The 19,533-nt window shown below is 55.9% G+C and overlaps 1 protein-coding gene across 1 annotated transcript in view; it reads left to right on the forward strand.

The window, feature by feature from the left end:
- PADI1 (peptidyl arginine deiminase 1) overlaps positions 1-19,533 on the forward strand; it is a 45,102-nt gene that overhangs the window by 10,780 nt on the left and 14,789 nt on the right. The window contains exons 2-10 of the mRNA XM_018054675.1: positions 10,831-11,011; positions 12,094-12,166; positions 12,783-12,844; positions 14,163-14,280; positions 14,361-14,486; positions 16,400-16,572; positions 16,716-16,819; positions 17,835-17,958; positions 18,311-18,418. Of these exons, the coding sequence (XP_017910164.1) occupies positions 10,831-11,011; positions 12,094-12,166; positions 12,783-12,844; positions 14,163-14,280; positions 14,361-14,486; positions 16,400-16,572; positions 16,716-16,819; positions 17,835-17,958; positions 18,311-18,418 (1,069 nt within the window). The remainder of the gene's footprint in view (positions 1-10,830; positions 11,012-12,093; positions 12,167-12,782; positions 12,845-14,162; positions 14,281-14,360; positions 14,487-16,399; positions 16,573-16,715; positions 16,820-17,834; positions 17,959-18,310; positions 18,419-19,533) is intronic.

Consider the following 19,533-nt stretch of genomic DNA (forward strand, 5'->3'; position numbering starts at 1 on the left):
TGGGCCCGCTCCCCGGCGCACAGGAAAGCCAGCCTACTGACGCGGGGCTGTGGTGCAGGAAAGCACAGAGTTAGCTGCAGGCACAGCGAGGGGTCCGGGAAGCTGCTGCTTGGAAGACCTGAAGTCCTGGGCAGTGCGGAGGGAAAGGTTTTTAAAGACAGGGTAATGGAGATGGGTGCTGGGTGTGTCTCCTAGTATTTTTTGGATGGAGTCTGGCTGATCTATTACAAGGTGCTAGTTTCTGCTGTGCAGCGGAGTGATTCAGTAATGCATGAAGACACGTCCTTTCCATAGTCTTTCCCATTATGGTTTATCGTGGAGTATTTTTTAAGCTGGTTTGGCTGCCTCGCATCTCAGTGGCATTGCTTCATGCAGGATCTTCCCTTGAGGCACCTGGACTCTCCAGCTGTGGCGCTCTGCCTGTGGGGTCTTAGTTCCCTGACGAAGGCTCAAACCCAAGTCCCCTGCACTGCAAGGCGGGTTCTTAATCTCTGGACCCCCAGGGACATCCTTATCATAGGATTCTGGAGGTGGCTCCCTGCGCTATCCAGTGAGACCTTGCTGTCTGTTTTATCTGCTAACCCAGCCTCCCGCTCGAGCCCTCCCCCGACCCCTCCCCGCAGGCAACCACCAGCCTGTTCTGTGTCTGTGACTGTTTCTGCTCCACAGGCAGGCTCATCTGTGCCGTAATTTAGAGTCCACGTGTAAGTGATACCATGCAGGACCTCTCTCTCTTCCTGACTTGCTTCACCTGTGTGATAATCTCTCGTCTCACCACACTGCTGCAGAAGGCATCGCTTCATTCTCTTTGAGGCTGTGTGCTCTCAGTTGGTCAGTCGTGTCCGACTCTTTGAGACCCTACGGACTGCAGCCCGCCAGGCTCCTCTGTCCATGGGACTCCCCAGGCAGGAACACCGGAGTGGGCTTCCGTGCCCTCCTCCAGGGGACCCTCCCGACCCAGGGATGGAACCCGGGTCTCCCGCGTGTCCTGCACTGGCGGGACTGCTCTTTGCCACTGTGCCCCCTGGGAAGCTCCTCTTTCACGGCTGAGTAGTATTCTGCTGTGTACATGTTCCTTGTCTTCTTTATCCGTTCACCTGCTGGCGGGCACTCACGCTGTTCTCACGTCTCGGCCACTGTGAGCAGTGCTGCTGTGAATGCAGGGATGCACGCATGTTTCTGAATTACAGTTTTGTCTAGATGTGTGCCGAGGAGTGTGGATGTGGGATCATACGGTAATTTCATTTTTAGTTTTGCTTGTAGACTTATTTATTTATTCATTTTGGCATATAATTGCTTTGCAATGTTGAGCTGGCTTCTGCTGTGCATCAAGGTGAAGCAGCTGTGTGTGTACACATATCCCCCCCTCCAGAGCCTCCCTCCACCCCCCTGGGTCATCACAGAGTGCACGCTGAGCTCCCTGCACTCTGCAGTAGTTTCCCACTTGCTTGCTCTGTTGCTAAGTTGTGTCTGACTCTTCGCAACCCCATGGACTGCAGCACACTAGGCCTCCCTGTCCTTCACCATCTCCTGGAGTTTGTGCAAATTCATGTCCATGGATCAGTGATGTCATCCAACCGTCTCATCCTCTGTCGTCCCCTTCTCCTCCAGCCTTGAATATTTCCCAGTATCAAGGTCTTTTCCAATGAGTCAGCTCTTTGAACCAGGTGGCTAAAGCATTGGAGCTTCAGCTTCAGCATCAGTCCTTCCAATGAACATTCAGGGTTGATTTCCCATAGGACTAATTGGTTTGATCTCTTTGTAGTCCAAGGGACTCTCAGTAGTCTTCAGCAAGACAGTTCAAAGGATCAGTTCTTCAGCACTCAGTATTCTTTATGGTCCAAATCTCACATCTGTGCGTGACCACTGGAAAAATCATAGCTTTGACTATACAAACCTTTCTTGGCAAAGTGATGTCTCTGCTTTTTGATACACTGCCTACGTTGGTCATAGCTTTTCTTCCAAGGAGCAAGCATCTTTCAATATCCTGGCTGCAGTCACCATCCACAGTAATTTTGGGGCTCAAGAAAATAAAATCTGCCACTGTTTCCGTTTTTCCCCCATCTATTTGCTGTGAGGTGATGGGACCAGATACCATGATCTTCATTTTTGAATGCTGAGTTTTAAGCCCGCTTTTTCACTCTCCTCTTTCACCCCCATCAAGGGGCTTTTTAGTTCCTCTTCACTTTCTGCCATTAGGGTGGTCTCATCTGCATATCTGAGGCTGTTGATATTTCTCCTGGCAGTCTTGATTCCAGCTGTGATTCACCTAGCCTGGTGTTTTGCCTGGCGTACTCTGCATAGAACTTAAATAAACAAGGCGACAATATACAGCCTAGTCGTACTCCTTTCCAATTTATAATCGGCCCACAGTTCCATGCCCAGCTCTGTGGCTTCCTGACCTGCATCCAGGTTTCTCAGGAGGCAGGCAAGGTGGTCTAGTATTCCCATCAATGGAAGAGTTTTCCACAGTTTGTTGTGATCCACACAGTCAAAGGCTTTAGCATAGACGATGAAGCAGAAGTAGGTATTTTTCTGGAATTTCCTTGCTTTCTTTATGATCTAACGAATGTTGGCAATTTGATCTCTGGTTCCTCTACCTTTTCTAAACCTGGCTTGTACACCTTCAACTCAGGTACCGCTGAAGCCTAGCTTGAAGGATTTTGAGCATTTCCTTGCTAGCATGTGAAATGAAGTCTAGTTTGAACATTCTTTGGCATTGCCTGTCTTTGGGACTGGAATGAAAACTGACTTTTTTCCTGTCCTGTGGCCACTGCTGAGTCTTCCAAATTTTCTGGCACATTGAGCTCAGCACTCTAAAACGTCATCTTTTAGGGTCTGAATAGCTCAGCCGGAATTCCAGCGCCTCCCTTAGCTTTGTTCTCAGTGATGCTTCACGCCTCACTGGCCGTCTGCTTTACGGACAGCAGTTTGTGCATGTAAATGCTGCCCCCGCAGTGCCCCGCCTTCCCCGTCCTCCCCTGTATCCCTTCTCTAAGCCAGCCTCTGTATTCCTGCCCTGCAAATAGGTTCCTCTGTACCTTTTCTCTAGATTCCATGTAGACGGGTTAGTGTATCATCATTGTTTTTCTCTTTCTGACTCACTTCTCTTTGTATGACAGGCTCTAGGTCCATCCACATCACCAAAGTGACCTGACTCCGTTTTTTAGGGCTGTATAATATTCCACGGTGTATCTGCACCACACCTAGGCCCATTCCTCTGTCGATGAACATCTAGGGTGCTTCCACGCTCTGGCTGTTGTAAACAGTGCTTCGGAGAACCTCGGGGTGCATGTGTCTGTTTGAGTCACGGTTTTCTCAGGGTATATGCCCAGTAGTGGGATTGCTGGGTCATATGATAATTCATTCTTCATTTTTTTAAGGGACCTCCATACTGTTCTCCAAGTGACTGTTTCAATTTACATTCACACCAACAGTTTGCAAGAGGGTTCCCTTTCACCACACTCTCTCCAGCATTTCTTGTTTGTAGCTTTTTTGGATGATGACCCTTCTGACTGGTGTGAGGTGATACTTCATTGCAGTTTTGATTTGCATTTCTCTAGTAATCAGCTATGTCCAGCATCTTTCCAGGTGCCTGTTGGCCATCTGCATTTCTTCTTTGAAGAAATGTCTATCTTAGGTCTTCTGTTTCAATTGGGTTACTTGCTTTTTTCATTGCTGAGTTTTATGAACTGCTTGTATATTTTGGAAATTAAGCCCTTGCTGGTTGCATCATTTGCAAATATTTCCTCCCGTTCTGTAGGCTGTCTTTTCGGTTTTGGTTATGGGTTCCTTTACTATGCAGAAGCTTAAAAGTTTGATTAGGTCCCGTTTGTTCACTTTTGTTTTTATTACTATTGTCTTGGTTGGGAGACTGACCTAAGAAAACGTTGGTACAATTTATATCAGAGAATGTTTCGCCTATGATCTCATCCGGGACTTTCATGATGTCGTGTCTTCTGTCTAAGCCTTTACTCCATCTTGAGTTTCTGCATGAGGTGAGAGGGTGTGCTCTATTTCACTGAAAGGTGTTTAAAGGCAGAGTGAGGGAAAGGGCTGTAGGGTGTGTGATCGTGGACATTCTCATGAGTCAGCCTCATCAGCCTTCTGGGTCTACGTGCTTGTGGGCAGCATACAATTAACTTCTTCCACCTGGTGGGGGGTTCAGTGTCTGCACATCCGCTCCTGGGTGTGGCTCAGAACCCTGTCTGTGTCTATGAGGAGGAGCAGAGGTCCTCGAATGTTTGGATGGCTAAGACGTTATTGGTCTTGTTTGGCTGTCTTCCTTCGTTTCTGCATCTCGATTTCCTGGTTAAGTCTATTCTTTGGAACTGAAGGAAAGCCTAGGAGGCTAAGGTTCTATTACGAGCAAGAGGCAGATGGAGGATGTGGAGGAGGGCAGGGAAGTCTGCTCCAGGAGGTCCATAGGCTCTGCTTGGTTACCGTTCCACGTTCCTGGGCTGTCTTGTCCTCATCTATAAAACAAGGGCTTCCTGTACTTCTTGCCCACAACCAGGCCCCGCACTGGGTGCTGAGATGACCACAGTTTTAGTGCAAGTGCATTCTAGGGGGAGAAATGGCAGAGAGACACCAGGGAAATGTGTGAAGTAAACGTGGCGTTCAGGTGACAAGTGCCGCGGGCTGAAAGGAGATGCAGCTGGTCATGCGGCTAGGGGATGTGAGGCCCGTGGTGCCACCCTTAAACAGGGCAGTCAGGGCACCTCTGGGAAAGAGACGAGGCACTGAGCCCCCGGGGATGCTCCCGGCCGAACATTCCAAATGCGGACAACCCAAGCGCGAAGGCAGGCGCAGCATTGCCCGCGCTCCCCAGCAAGAGACGCTACTGCAACGAGAGACGCCCAACCGCAGTCAGAGGGCAGCGCCCGCTCGCAGCAACCAGGGAAAAGGCCGCCAGCAACAAAGACCCAGCACAGCAAAGACAGTGAGGGCCAGTGCCCGGCGCAACTAGGAAGCGCACAGTCACCCTGGTAAAAGGTGGAGTCGCTCCAGGGAAGGCTAGGAGAGCGGCGGCAAGCTACCATAGCAGGATGCTTCCCCAAGGGGACCTGATTGTCTTTTTTTTTTTTTTTTTTAAGGAAGTTTACAAGCCTGTGGTCAAACACAGCCATTATTTAAAATTAAACTGTATATTGCTTGCCTGTTCAGTTGCTCAGTTGTGTCCGACTCTTTGCAGCCCCATGGACCGTAGCCCACCAGGCTCCTCTGTCCATGGGATTCTCCAGGCAAGGATACTGGAGTGGGTTGCCATGCCCTCCTCCAGGGGAGCTTCCTGACCCAGGGATCGAACCCTTGTCTTTTGCGTCTCCTGCATGGGCAGGTGGGTTCTTTATCACTGAGCCACCTGGGAAGCCCCCCACCATTGTTTTAAATGCAGCTTATTTAACAGTAATAACAAGAGGACCCACCACCAGAACCCTGAGCGCCAGGTGAAGACCTAGCAGAACCAAAGATAAGAAACCTGAAAAGGCAATGGCGGCAATTTCCCTGGTGCTTCAGTGGTGGAAGCTCTGTGCTCCCCGTACACGGGGGAGGTCTGACTCCTGCTCGGGGAACTAAGATCCTGCATGCTGTGAGATGTAGCCAAATTAAAAAAAAAATCAATCAAAAAACAAATGACCTAAATCAAACCCCTTATGATTATGCAGTGGAAGTGAGACATAGATTTAAGGGCCTAGATCTGATAGACAGACTGCCTGATGAACTACGGACAGAGGTTCGTGACATTGTATGGGAGACAGGGATCAAGACCATCCCCATGGAAAAGAAATGCAAAAAAGCAAAATGGCTGTCTGGGGAGGCCTTACAAATAGCTGTGAAAAGAAGAGAGGCGAAAAGCCAAGGAGAAAAGGAAAGATATAAGCATCTGAAGGCAGAGTTCCAAAGAATAGCAAGAAGAGATAAGAAAGCCTTCTTCAGCGATCAATGCAAAGAAATAGAAGAAAAGAACAGAATGGGAAAGACTAGAGATCTCTTCAAGAAAGTTAGAGATACCAAGGGAACATTTCATGCAAAGATGGGCCCAATAAAGGACAGAAATGGTATGGACCTAACAGAAGCAGAAGATATTAAGAAGAGGTGGCAAGAATACACGGAAGAACTGTACAAAAATGATCTTTACAACCTGGATAATCACGATGGTGTGATCACTCACCTAGAGCCAGACATCCTGGAATGTGAAGTCAAGTGGGCCTTAGAAAGCATCACTATGAACAAAGCTAGTGGAGGTGATGGAATTCCAGTTGAGCTATTTAAAATCCTGAAAGATGATGCTGTGAAAGTGCTGCACTCAATATGCCAGCAAATTTGGAAAACTCAGCAGTGGCCACAGGATTGGAAAAGGTCAGTTTTCATTCCAATCCCAAAGAAAGGCAATGCCAAAGAATGCTCAAACTACTGCACAATTGCACTCATCTCACACGCTAGTAAAGTAGTGCTCAAAATTCTCTAAGCCAGGCTTCAGCAATGTATGAACCGTGAACTTCCTAATGTTCAAGCTGGTTTTAGGAAAGGCAGAGGAACCAGAGATCAAATTGCCAACATCCACTGGATCATGGAAAAAGGAAGACAGTTCCAGAAAAACATGTATTTCTGCTTTATTGACTATGCCAAAGCCTTTGACTGTGTGGATCACAATAAACTGGAAAATTCTGAAAGAGATGGGAATACCAGACCACCTGACCTGCCTCTTGAGAAATCTGTATGCAGGTCAGGAAGCAACAGTTAGAACTGGACATGGAACAGACTGGTTCCAAATAGGAAAAGCAGTACGTCAAGGCTGCATATTGTCACCCTGCTTATTTAACTTCTATGGAGAGCACATCATGAGAAACGCTGGACTGGAAGAAACACAAGCTGGAATCAAGATTGCCAGGAGAAATATCAATAACCTCAGATATGCAGATGACACCACCCTTATGGCAGAAAGTGAAGAGGAGCAAAAAAAGCCTCTTGATGAAAGTGAAAGAGGAGAGTGAAAAAGTTGGCTTAAAGCTCAACATTCAGAAAACGAAGATCATGGCATCCGGTCCCATCACTTCATGGGAAATAGATGGGGAAACAGTGGAAACAGTGTCAGACTTTATTTTGGGGGCTCCAAAATCACTGCAGATGGTGACTGCAGCCATGAAATTAAAAGACACTTGCTTCTTGGAAGAAAAGTTATGAGCAACCTAGATAGCATATTCAAAAGCAGAGATATTACTTTGCCGACTAAGGTCCGTCTAGTCAAGGCTATGGTTTTTCCTGTGGTCATGTATGGATGTGAGAGTTGGACTGTGAAGAAGGCTGAGCACTGAAGAATTGATGCTTTTGAGCTGTGGTGTTGGAGAAGACTCTTGAGAGTCCCTTGGACTGCAAGGAGATCCAACCAGTCCATTCTGAAGGAGATCAGCCCTGGGATTTCTTTGGAAGGAATGATGCTAAAGCTGAAACTCCAGTACTGTGGCCACCTTATGCGAAGAGTTGACTCATTGGAAAAGACTTTGATGCTGGGAGGGATTGGGGGCAGGAGGAGAAGGGGACGACAGAGGATGAGATGGCTGGATGGCATCACGGACTCGATGGACGTGAGTCTGAGTGAACTCCGGGAGATGGTGCTGGACAGGGAGGCCTGGTGTGCTGGGATTCATGGGGTTGCAAAGAGTCGGACATGACTGAGCGCCTGGACTGAACTGAACTGAAGAGAAAAAGATAAAAAGTACTTAACACGCATCGGTTTCCAGGTATTTTCCTGCCTCCCGCCATCACCTGCGTTCCGCCAGCACCCCCTCTGTCTGTGTAGGAGAGTGGCATGTAGGGGCCTCTTTTGCACCTCTCTGCAACTCTGGGTTCAATGATGTTGCGATGATAACTTGAAACTGACCTTAGTGGGAGTGTTTACACCAGGGAAATTGGCAAAGTCTACAAATCAGGACTCCGTTTATTGTTCTACTGACGAAGACAAGATAAATAACGCAGACTGAATTTGGTGTCTGTAGCTGCTTGGCTGAGATGGACGCAGAGCCGTGAGGAGGTCCTCGTCTGGGGCTTTCTGGTGGAGGGCAGAGTCCCCATCGCCTCGGTTTCTTCTTCCTCCCGAGCGCAGATGCGAAGACCCTTCAGCCTTCACACCACATGCGTTTGTGACTGTGGATTTAGGCCAGCTTATGTATCTGGGAAAGAATGAGCGGATCAGGCGCAACTCCATGCACGGAATCAGGACAGCGCTGCAGCCGCCTTAGGCTCCAGTCACAGGTGAGGCATTCTCTAGAGTCAGCGGTCTCGGTGGAGCGAGACTCAGCGAGATAAAGCCTTATCTTTAGAGATTTTAAAAACTGTTTATTTTTATTGTTGGCTGTTCTGGGCCTTTGCTACTGTCCCCGGGCTTCCTCCAGTTGCAGCGAGCGGGGCTGCCCTCTTGGCGCAGAGCACGGGCTTAATGGCTTTGAAGCGGCACACGGGGACCCTCCCGGGCCAGGAATCAAGCCCGTGGCGCCTGCGTTGGCCGGCAGGCTCTTAACCACTGGACCGCCGGGGCTGCCCCTCGCTCCAGCTTCACCTTTATAACAAGGAGAATAATAACCACCTTGTGGGGCTGTGGTGTACGTCAAAGCACCAGATCCTGCGTGGGACTAGGGATTATCGGAACCGTGATCGTCGCTGCCACTGTCACCGGGCCCAGGGCACGCTGGGGATTAGGGAGGCCTGTCTGTTTTCTCCAGGGGGGTTTATATTGGCTGGGTTCTCAGGGGTCTGGGAAAAATGGAGACAGGAGCTATATCGAAGGACCCCTCTGGCAGCTGGGTGGACGTCTGCACATGGCCTTGACCTTGGGTGGTGGCCTTGAGGCTGATGGCTCTGTCCTGGGGGACGGCAGTGGAGAAGCTTGACACGTAGTTCCCTTGTCCAGCTCCCCTCTAGCGTGCACTCTACACAGCCAAGGGCCTCACGGAAACCTGGGGCCTCCCCCAGGGACGGCAGAGGAGGGTGCCCAGCTCAGGGTCACTCAGGGAGCGAGGAAGGACAGGTGCGCCCTCGGAGGCCCGCCGGCCTGGCTTCAGGTGCTCTGCGGCCCAAGCTTGCAGAGCACCCCTCTGGGTCTTTGGTCCAGAAGAGCGGCCCCTCTCCGCTGCGGCCGGGAGCAGCTGTGGTGTGAGAAGCAGCGTGCAGGCCCCGATGAGGGCAGCCCCCGCCTGGGGGCTGGCACACCAGGAGCTCCACGACCCTCCCTTTCTGGAGCCCCGAGTTCCGGGCTACCAGGTGGCTGCGGGGCGTCAGGGGAACAGGAGAAGTTTGCGCTGGGCTCCGGCGTCAGTCAAGTGCTGTTCTGCTGGGTAGAGATGGGCCTGAATGCCCTGGCGGAGTAGGGGAGACTGAATCCATTCATTCGTTTAATAAGTGTTTGTGAGGAGGACTACATGCCAAACACTGTTATAGACTCTGGCTGCAGCAACGCGCAAAATAGAGAAAACTCCGTGCCCTCAGGGACCTGAGCTCCTAGCAGGAGAGATGAGCGGCAGGTAACAGTCTGACTGGGGCTTCCCTGGGGGCTCAGATGGCAAAGACCCCGCCTGCAATGCAGGAGACCTGGGTTCGATCCCTGGGTCAGGAAGATGCCCTGGAGAAGAGAACAGCAACCCACTCCAGTGTTCTTGCCTGGAGAATCCCACGGACAGAGGAGCCTGGCGGGCTACAGTCCACGGGGTCACAAAAGAGTCGGACACGACTGAGTGACTAACGGTGTGATTAAGAATCAGAACAGAGGGACTTGCCTGGCGGTCCAGCGGCTAAGACCCTGTGCTCCCAATACAGGGAGCCCAGGTCTAAGCTCCCACATACCACAACCAAATAAATAAATATAAATATTTTTTAAGAAAGAATCAGAACCGAATGACAGAGGCAAGGAGAGTGGGAGGGGAGACGGGGAAAGGCTGAGTGTTCGGGGGGAGGTGGCCTCACGGAGAAGGCGACATTGGAGCCTTGAAGAGGGTGAGGGAGGGGCATTTTCTACGGAGGAAACAGCCAGTGCGAAGGCCCTGCGGCAGGACAGCCCGGCAGCTTCAGGGGACATCGGGAAGGTCAGTGAGGCCTGAGCAGAGTGAGTGGGGAAGAGCAGGCCCCGGGAGTGGGGAGGGGCTGCAGGCGGGAGAGGGCTGACAAGGGGGGGCCTCGTGTGCCGTCTGGGATGATGCTGCGTGTGGCTGGGACCAGCGCTTCTGAGCGTAGGAAGAGCGTGCTCTGTTTGTTGGGGAACAGCCTGGAGCACCTGCAGGCGGGCCGAGGAAGCTGTCTAACACTCTAGGGGGTCAGGGACGGCAGCAGAGGACGTGAGAGGTGGGTTTCCAGTTGGGTTGGAGAGTTTGGAAGCATCGGAGCTAGAAGTTTCGGGAGAAGGGTGGGGTTGGGGTTGTCCAGAGGGGTTCCATCTCTGCTCTCTGGAGTTTCAGGAGCAGCTATGGGAGCGGAACGGTTAAACACTATGATCCGTCATCACCCCCAGGCCCCTTCTGTCTGCCTTCTGCCCAGGGTTCCATTCAAGGTCCGGGGAAGCAACTCTGCCCCTGAAACAAAGCTTTGCAGCCTTGCTCTGCCGCAAGCCCTTCGTGTTGCAGATGGGGAGACCGAGGCCAGGGGTGCTGAGCTCAGGGTGGGTCACGTGGGCATCAGCAGAGAGCTGGGATGGGGCCCTGGGGCCTAACCGGGTTGGCCTCCTGTCCAGGGGCAACCCCACGCCCCACCCCAGCCATGGGGGTGCTGTCTGAAGGCCTGGCAGCCCCCCACCTTGCTAGTCTCTTCTGCGCCCACGACGCTCCCCTCTCTCCTTTCTGTCAGTGATGTGCCCGAGGGCGCTGAGAACTTTGGGGTGTCTGGGAGCTCCGGGGTGAAGATCTTCATGGTCTATGACCCAGCGCGGGTGACGGAGCCCATAGGCAGGGCCCATTGGCCCCTGGATGCCAGCGTGGACGTGGTCATATCCGTGGACGCAGCCAGTAAGGCTTTAAATGACCTCAAGGTAAGAGGTCCCTTCCCCGCAGAAGGTCAGAGCCCCCGACAACGCACGCCCCACTCACACACCGCCCTAGTCAGCCAGCCCCACAAGCCTACAATGCCCAAATCCACACCCACGGCACATCCCGACACAAGCTCACAGACTCCTAAGCCTGTAAAGCCACCCAGCACGCCAGCATCCACACATGAGGGAGTGAGTACTCCCATAAAGTCACAGCCTGCCTGCTCGCCCCCTCAAGTTCACAGACACCCCCTTGGATCCCAGCTCCACACCGACCCCGAACAGGCCCCGCCCGCTCCCATGTAGACAGGCGCCCTCAGCAACAGCCGTGCGTGCACGCACACACGCACGCGTGCATCGGACACAGGCGCATACCTGGATGCACGCGTGTCTCCCACTAAGGAAGCGGGAAACCTCTCTCACAGACGATGCGACGCCTTCTCACTCGCCCCCAGGCGCCTGCACACACACAGTGACCCCAGACTCACCGATTCAGCTTTTTCTCCAGTGACACGGGGAAAGTGAGAGCCGTGCAGCTGTGGAGAGCAGGGGTCCTGGAGCTCAGACTGCCCCTCTGAGCCCCGACTACTGGGCCCAGCCTGGGGGCTCTCTGAGAGGCCCAGGTCGAGCCCTTTGCATGGCCTGTGGGCCGTGGGAAAAGCTCTGTGCGCGTGGGCTGCGACCGTGGGGTGGGAAGGGTCGTTGTTCCCATTTTACAGATGAAGAAACAGAGGCTTGGGGAGACTGATTACCTTGCCTGAGTCATTGGCGACGACTGCCCCTTCCCTCAGTCTTTCACCCTGGCCTCCCCATGGATTCCTAAGGGTCCGGCTGCCCCCTGGGGACCCACCCCCACTCTGTCTGGCCCTCCTGGCCCCTTGGCCCAGCCCTGGGAGCCGGGGAGGCATCCGCTCTCTCCAGCTGGAGAAAGTGGCTCTGGATCAGGGCGCAGAGCCCGTGGGCCCCGGGCCTTCACCAGCAGGGAGCAGCCGGGGCCCCCACCCCCCCATCTACGCAGGGCCCTTGGGGTGCCCCCTCCACCCCCCTCCTCAGCCATCCCCGCAGGGCTAACCATGTCCTCACAGGTGAAGATCTCCTATTTCGGGGAGCCGGTGGGCCGGGCCCTGGGCCACAGCGTGCTCTACCTCACGGGCGTCGGTAAGTACCGCGTGTAGTCCAGCACACGTCCCTGCCCTTTCCCCACCACGCTGGCTGCTTGAGGGGCTTAGGGAGGCCCATGGCCATCTTCCTCGTCCACCGAGGAGCTCGGCTTCTTCAGAGGCCGTGCATCTGCTCCAGACCCCCAGCCCTGGAGCCCAGCCGTGCTTACAGCCACAGGAACCTAGAAACTGCACGGCCCACGGGTCTCCAGCCAGACCACAGCAGGCCTCCTCCATCCAGAATCCCGGAGCCTCAAGGCTCGTCACTAAATGTGGGGAGATGCACGCTGCGTTCAGCCAGATCCCCCGCAGCGGCCCTAACTGCGGAGCCAGCAGCTGGAAGCTCAGGCCTCGTGCTGGCCTCCAGAGTCAGGGCCCGCAAGGGCTAGCAATTCGGGGCATGCAGACGAGTGAGAAAGTCAGGAGCCCAAGGCTCGGGTCCCTCGAAACCCAGAGCCACAGAGGCAGGCCTCCCAGGCGTTGGGTATGGTCCCCAGAACAGGGCTGCCCAGCTCTCCTGCGCTTGGGGCGGGGTCAAAGCTTGCCCCAACCTGGACGCTATGGTGGGACGGGGAACCGGGGCGCCCAGCTAACCTCTCCCCATCTCTTTTCAGACATCTCCCTCGATGCTGACACTGGCCGCACGGGCAAGGTGAAAAGGAGCCAAGGCCACAAGGTGGGCCGCCTCCAGCTATCCCAAGATGGCAGGGTCGGCAGGCAGACCTGGGGGTGGTCCTAGGGCGGGGCAGCTCTGCCTCCAGAAGGGTGATGGATTCCCGGGCTCTGTGTATCCAGCAGTGTGGGGAAGCCATCTGAGGACTCCCAGTCAGCATGAGTGGGCCTGACCCTGTGTGATCAGCGTGCTGTGTGACTCCTGGAAAACAGCTTACCCTCTCTGGGTCTCTCTAGTGCCACCTTACACCTAGGATCTTTTGCTTGAGGTCTTTTCTACTTCCTGGGCTGTATTTGGACCCCTAAGCATGATAGGTGCTTCATAAAATGTTGTCAAGTGGCTGAATGAAGGCTTCCGGTAGAGGAGGCTGTGTGGACTACCCTGGCTAGATTCCGAAGAGAGGGAGGGAGGGTGGGGTGGGCTCCAGGCATTTTCCCGCAGGAAGTGTCTGAAGGCTATCCTGGGAGGAGAGACAGTAACACTTGTGAGGAAGGACCCCAGGGAGGAAGCCTGGATCACACGCAAGACTTTGTGGACAAGACGGGGCAGGACCGCCCTGGAAGGGTGTGCAGGTTGCTCACTGCACAAGGCTGCTGAGCAAGGCAGTGAGTGCGGCCTATGACACAGAGCATGCCTTGGGCCCTGATACAGAGACGGTGGGCAGGAGTGCCATGTAGGTTAGCAGAGGCCCCCCAGACCCAGGTGTGAATCCCACCTCTGTGACTTAGGGTTCACCTCCCCAGAGCCTCTTTCCCCTCTCTTGTAACTGGGGAAAATGAGCTCTGACTTGCGGAGTTTGGTGAGAATAAAGCAGAGGCAGGTCAGGAAGAGCTTTGATCGCAGAGGCAGGACTCCAGCCACCTTCCCCTCCTGTCAGCTCCATCCTCCTTGCAGGGCCTGCAGGGTCACAGGTGAACATCAGGGACCGCTGGGACAGGCCCCAGGAGAGGACCCGGGTGGGGAGAGTCCCAGCAGTTCTCTCGCCCGCTCGCAGTCTCGGCCCCCAGGCAGGGCCAAAACTCAGGAGGCTGGCAGAGGCCATTTCTGGGCTTGCCGCTGTCACCCTTCCCTTTGCGGTGTGATGGTTGGGAGGGGCTGCTGTGGACGGCTGTTTAGGTTGCTCACTGCACAAGCATGGCGTGACTCTGGGTCTGGAGAGCTGGAGCTCCAGTCCCCAAATCTATTTTCCCTCTTTAAATCTTCAAGTAAACCTGGAATACAAGTCTCCAAGCTAACAAGGCAGACAGCTCCAGCCATGTCCAGAACCCCTTCCCAGAGACTGCTGGGGCCCACTGGCCCTAAGGCCTCTCGTTTTGCACAGGAAAGCTGGCGCTGGGGCCCTGAGGGCTATGGGGCCATCCTGCTGGTGAACTGCGACCGGGACAGCCTCAGGTCCACGGGGATGGACCTCACCAACACCCAGCTGGCCTCGCAGGATGGTGAGCAACAGACGGGACGGGCTGCCCGGGATGGCGCGTGGGGCAGCGCGGGGCTGTCTCATGGGGACCACACTCTCCAGACCTGCAGGACATGTCCCCAGTGGTGCTGACCTGCGACGCCCCTGATGCGCTCTTTGACAGCTACAAGCTGGTCTTGAACGTGCCGCTTTCTGATTCCAAAAGAATGCGGGTCTTCTGTGCCCGGGGTGAGTGGCCTGGAGGGGCCTCTGCCCTTCCTGCTCCAGCCTCTGCTTCCCGAATTGTTTCTTTCTTCTCTTATCCTCATTTCTCCCTTCTTCCATCATCATTTTGTAACTCTCACTACCACTTAAAAGCAGCCACTGGCCCAAGGAAGAGGGTCTCAAGCTAGACCCATTTTATAGATGGGAAAACTGAGGCTCAGAGATGTGAATTCACTTCCCTAAGTTCACACAACCAGCTGGGAGTAGAGCAGGCATTCCAAGTCAGTCTCCTGGGCACCAAAGCCCCTTTTCTTTCCACGGCCCTGGCCCTCCCGCCGACCCCATCCCTCCTCTGCTGAGTCAGCACAGATTGAGCTCTCAAGGGCTGACAAGTGCTGTCCAGGCTAGGTGGGGGCAGGGACCAGCAAAGTCAAGGCCCAGCCCTGCCTTTGGAATCCAGTTATTCTGCCGGAGAGTTTATTAATCAAATTCTGTGGCTTAGAACCAAACAAAACCAATCCTTAACCCTGAGGTGACCTTACTCATCTTTATAAATAGCAAGAGCCCTTCCTGCCTCTTCCTTCTTCCTCTTCTCTCTCTGTTCACACTGACTCAGAACTCGTTGCAGCTAAATTCCAGCAGGAGCCAGAATGCTGCTTCTCTGCACCCGCGTTGGAAAGTTGCGGGGGGGAGGGGTCTGGCTTGGAAATACTCACTGTGATTGCGGAACATAAGCTCCGTCTCCGTAGGTGAGCTGACAAGCCTTCCTGCTGTAAGAACATGCTAGGGTACCGCTTCCCAGACGACCCTGAGAGGCAGGGAAAGGAGGCGGGCCAGAACTGCTAAGCGCCAGGAGCTTTGTTTAAAAAATTGAGATGGCATTCACAGAACATAGAAGTAACCATTTTCAAGTAAAGAATTTAGTGACATTCCCTGGGGGCTCAGACGGTAAAGAATCCGCCTGCAGTGCAGGAGACCTGGGCTTGACCCTGGGTTGGGAAGATGCCCTGGAGAAGGGAAAGGCTACCCCCTCCAGTATTCTGGCCTGGAGAATCCCATGGACAGAGGAGCCTGATGGGCTTCAGTCCGTGGAATCACAGAGTCGGACACGCCTGAGCGACCAAACAACGACAGTCCCATCCCCCGACCCCAGCCCTGAACTGCGTCCGAGTCTTTGTGGCCCCGCGGACTGTAGCCGCCAGGCTCCTCTGTCCGTGGGATTCCCCAGGCCAGAATACCGGAGGGGGTTGCCGTGCCCTCCTCCAGGGCACCTTCCCGGCCCGGGGACTGAACCGTGCCTCTCACGCCTCCTGCGTTGACAGGTGGGATCTTCACCACTAGCGCCACCCAATCCCCAGCCCTAGGCCACCGCTAATCTGCTTTCTGAGCCTACGGACCTGCTCCTGCAAATGGAGCCCGGCGGTATTTGCCTTTTGTGTCGAGCTCCTGTCACGTAGCGCAGTGTCCTCAAGGTCATCCGCGCTGTAGCACGCACCGCTACTACGTTCCTTCTCACGGATGAAGGACACGCCGGCACGTGGGCGTTCTGTTTATCCATTCATCCGCTGACGGACATTTGGGTTGTTTCCACCTTCCGGGCCAGCTGCTTTTATTTCCTTGTCCGATGTAAAGCTTGCACCGACCTCGTGAGAAACGTAACGTTAGCCCATTTTACAGATGAGGAACTGAGGTGCAGAGAGGTTGAGTCGTTGAGCTGAAGTCACTCAGCTAGCACTCGACACTGCTGGAGAGGAGCCCGAGTCTCTCTGATGCAGACTGGCTCTGCCCCTGCGTTCCTGGCCTCGGGTCTCCTGCCCCATGCCCCCACACCCCTGCGTCAGCGCTGGGCAGCCAGAGTTACGGTGATGGTGGGTGCCCCCCGGCTACCACATGGCCCTGCGCCAGCCTTGCGCCCATGCTGACTCGGGTCTCTGTAGGCGGGAATTCCCTCCTGGACTATGAGCAGGTGCTGGGACCCCAGCACCTGTCGTACGAAGTGGCCCGTCAGCCTGGGGAGCAGAGGATCCAGCTCTATGTGGAGGGGCTCAGCTTTCCCGACGCTAACTTCCTGGGGCTGGTCTCCCTCAGCGTCAGCCTGGTAGACACCAAGGTAGGTGCGGTGCTGGGGGCGGAGACGGGGTCGGGGAGCTTCAGGGCCCAAGGAGGCTCCAGGGCTGGGAGGCTAGGGGCCGGGGCTCCCGAGGCCCGATGGAGCTCCCTGCAGGGCCCACTGAGTCCCCATTCTCCCCACAGACTCTGCCCGAGGTGCCCCTCTTCACAGACACCGTGGCCTTCCGCGTGGCCCCCTGGATCATGACCCCCAACACCCAGCCCCCCCTGGAGGTGTATGTGTGCAGGTGAGGCCTCTCCCTCCTGCAGCTCACCCATCGCCTCTGGACTCCCAGAGACGGGAGCAGAGCGCGGTGCTGGGCTTGGTCCTGCACACTCGCCGGCCGGGCTCACTGAGGGGCCCCCACGGGCACACCTGGGTGCGGGACAGCAGTGAGCTGGCTGGGCCATCAGCCCGCTGGCTCTGAGTGGCAAAGGCCCCAGCCCCAGCTCCCCATCCTTACTGTGCCCTGCCTGGAGCAGTCCCGGAACATCCTGGGTTTATCCCAGGCAGAGGGGCCAGGCCCTATTCAGGTTCCTGGGGGTGGCAGGAGTCCCAGCCTTCCTCTGACAGGGCTGTGCCCCTGGGCCTGCAGAGCATGTGAGAACTCAGCTTCCAGGACTGTCTGTGAGCCCCGGGCATACCTGGGTCCCTGGTCCTTCTGCCATCTCTCAGAATCCTCATCAAGCCCCTGGATGGGCAGGGCAGCCTGGACTGGCACGGCTACTCCAGGGCCTTGCAGAGGAGGTCAGACCACCAGAAAGGGCCGCAGACGACTTGGAGCTTAAGTCAGAAGGAAGGCTGAGGTCAGACGGGTCTGCCTGGTGGCCCGGCTCAGGTGTCCAGACAGGAGGGCCCTTTCTTTCCCTTTGCTCACTCGCCTTTGTTGAGGCCAGTTGTGAGAGAAGGGAGGAAATGGGCACCTCCCCCTCACTGTCCCCGTGGCCATGAGACTCGGTCCCCGGTCCCCTCAGCAGGGCCCAGAGCCCCGGGCCTGCCGTTGCCCGTCACTCCCGCCTGAGACGGGGTCCGTCTCTGTCTCTCGCCCACGAGCCTCTCCAGCGCGGGGACTGCGTCTGAAGCCGGGGGCAGCCTGGGGCAGGCCCCTCTGTCCCCCCGCGAAGGCTGCCGCCAGCAGCCCCACCTCCCTGCCCTCTCCTGTGATCTGCATCGTCCCAGCACGGACGGCACCCAGGCCGCTCTGCACCCCCCCAGGCTGCGGCCAGCAGCCCCACCTCCCCGCCCTCTCCTGTGATTTGCAGTGTCCTAGACTCTCACGGCTCGAACGCTAAGTTTCTGAGTGACATGTCTGATCTGGCGCTGAAGGCCAGCTGCAAGCTGATGGTCTGCCCTTGGGTTGAGAACCGAAATGACCGCTGGATCCAGGTGGGCGAGGAGCAGCCCGGGTGCGGGGGGCAGCCCGAGCCCCGTCCCCCACCCCGGCTCCGGGCAGTGGCCTCTGCGGCTCTCACCCGGCTTCAGTCTCCCTAGAGAAGCTGGGCCAGGCGCCAGGACTCGGGTGGGCGCAGCCTGGGAGTGCCCTCCTCCCACCGCCTCCGTGTCCCCTGCTTCCCCCCAGGGCGCAGAGCCCTCCCCTGCTGGGTCCCTGAGGGACCTCCTGCCCGCCTGAGGCCTTGGGGAGGGTCTGCTGCCCTGCCCGCCGCGGGCCTGGGGTGCCAGCCCCTTCTCAATGTGAGACCGAGGCGGTCACGGAGGCCTTTTTCTCTCGCCCTCCCAGGATGAGATGGAGTTTGGCTACACTGAGGCCCCACACAAAGCCTTCCCCGTGGTCTTCGACTCCCCCCGAAACAGAGGCCTGAAGGATTTCCCTTATAAGAGGATACTGGTAGGCGGCAGAGGGCAGCGTGTGGCCACTGTGGGTGCCTGCCCCGCGGGACCCGCTGCTCCGTCTTGCCTGGCCCTAGTGCTTCAGGGGCTGCAAAGGGACACAGGAGCAGGGCTCTGGCGAGGGGGAGTTAGGGGGAGGCTGGGGAGCAGTATGTGGATGAAATGGAAACCACCCCTTTTCTGGGAGGGGCGCTGGTCTCCCCCAGGGGCTGTGAACAGACGAGTCAGCTCCGGGGAGAGCAAACTGCCCTCTGGAGGGCACGCATCCTTAGTGACCCTCACAGCTCTTGCTCGTGCGCCGGGGCCTCTCCTTGGTAACGGTGTTTTCTGAACACGTACTACGTGCCAGGCCCCACGCCGCCTGCCGGGCACAGGAGGGCAGCAAGGCCGCTCCAGCGACCACGCCCTGAGCCCCAGGCCCTCCCCGCAGCTTCTCACAGCTGCTCGTTTAATCCACATGGACTCCTGCGAACCAGTACCATTATTATTGCCTCCTTACTGAGGCTCAGAGAGGTTAAGCAACCTACTCGCGGCCACACAGCTAGGTAGCAGCAGCGCCAAGATGTAGAACCAGAGGGGCCGCCTCACGGCCCCTGCTCTTGACCGCTAGGCTAAGCCGCCTTCTGAGGGGGTCGCTGCCCCAGAGCACCTGTCTCCACCTGTTTACCAGCACCCTCCCCCACCGCCAGGACAATGCTCCACTAGGGATGTCCAGGAGCTCTTGGTCACACAGAACAGGGGCGTTACCCCACCCTAGAGGGGTCAGAGGCGAGTCCCCGGGGAGGTGACCGTGAGCCCTGCAGGCTGAGTCTGCATCAACAAAGGGCCTGACCCCAAGCCCTGGGCTTGACCCGTCCATCGTATTTTCCACTGATCTCTGCTCTACCCTGGGAGCTCAGACGGTAAAAACTCTGCCTGCGATACAGGAGGTGCAGGCTCCATCCCTGGGTCGGGAAGGTCCCCTGGAGGAGGGCATGGCAACCCACTCCACGATTCTTGCCTGCAGAATCCCATGGACAGAGGAGCCTGGCGGGCTACAGTCCATGGGGTCGCACAGAGTCGGTCGTGACTGAGCGACTGCCTTTCTGGTCTGTCTTGATTGTGTCCTTTCTT

The sequence above is a fragment of the Capra hircus genome, chromosome 2 (assembly GCF_001704415.2).
Source record: "Capra hircus breed San Clemente chromosome 2, ASM170441v1, whole genome shotgun sequence".
In the NCBI taxonomy this organism is placed as follows: domain Eukaryota; kingdom Metazoa; phylum Chordata; class Mammalia; order Artiodactyla; family Bovidae; genus Capra; species Capra hircus.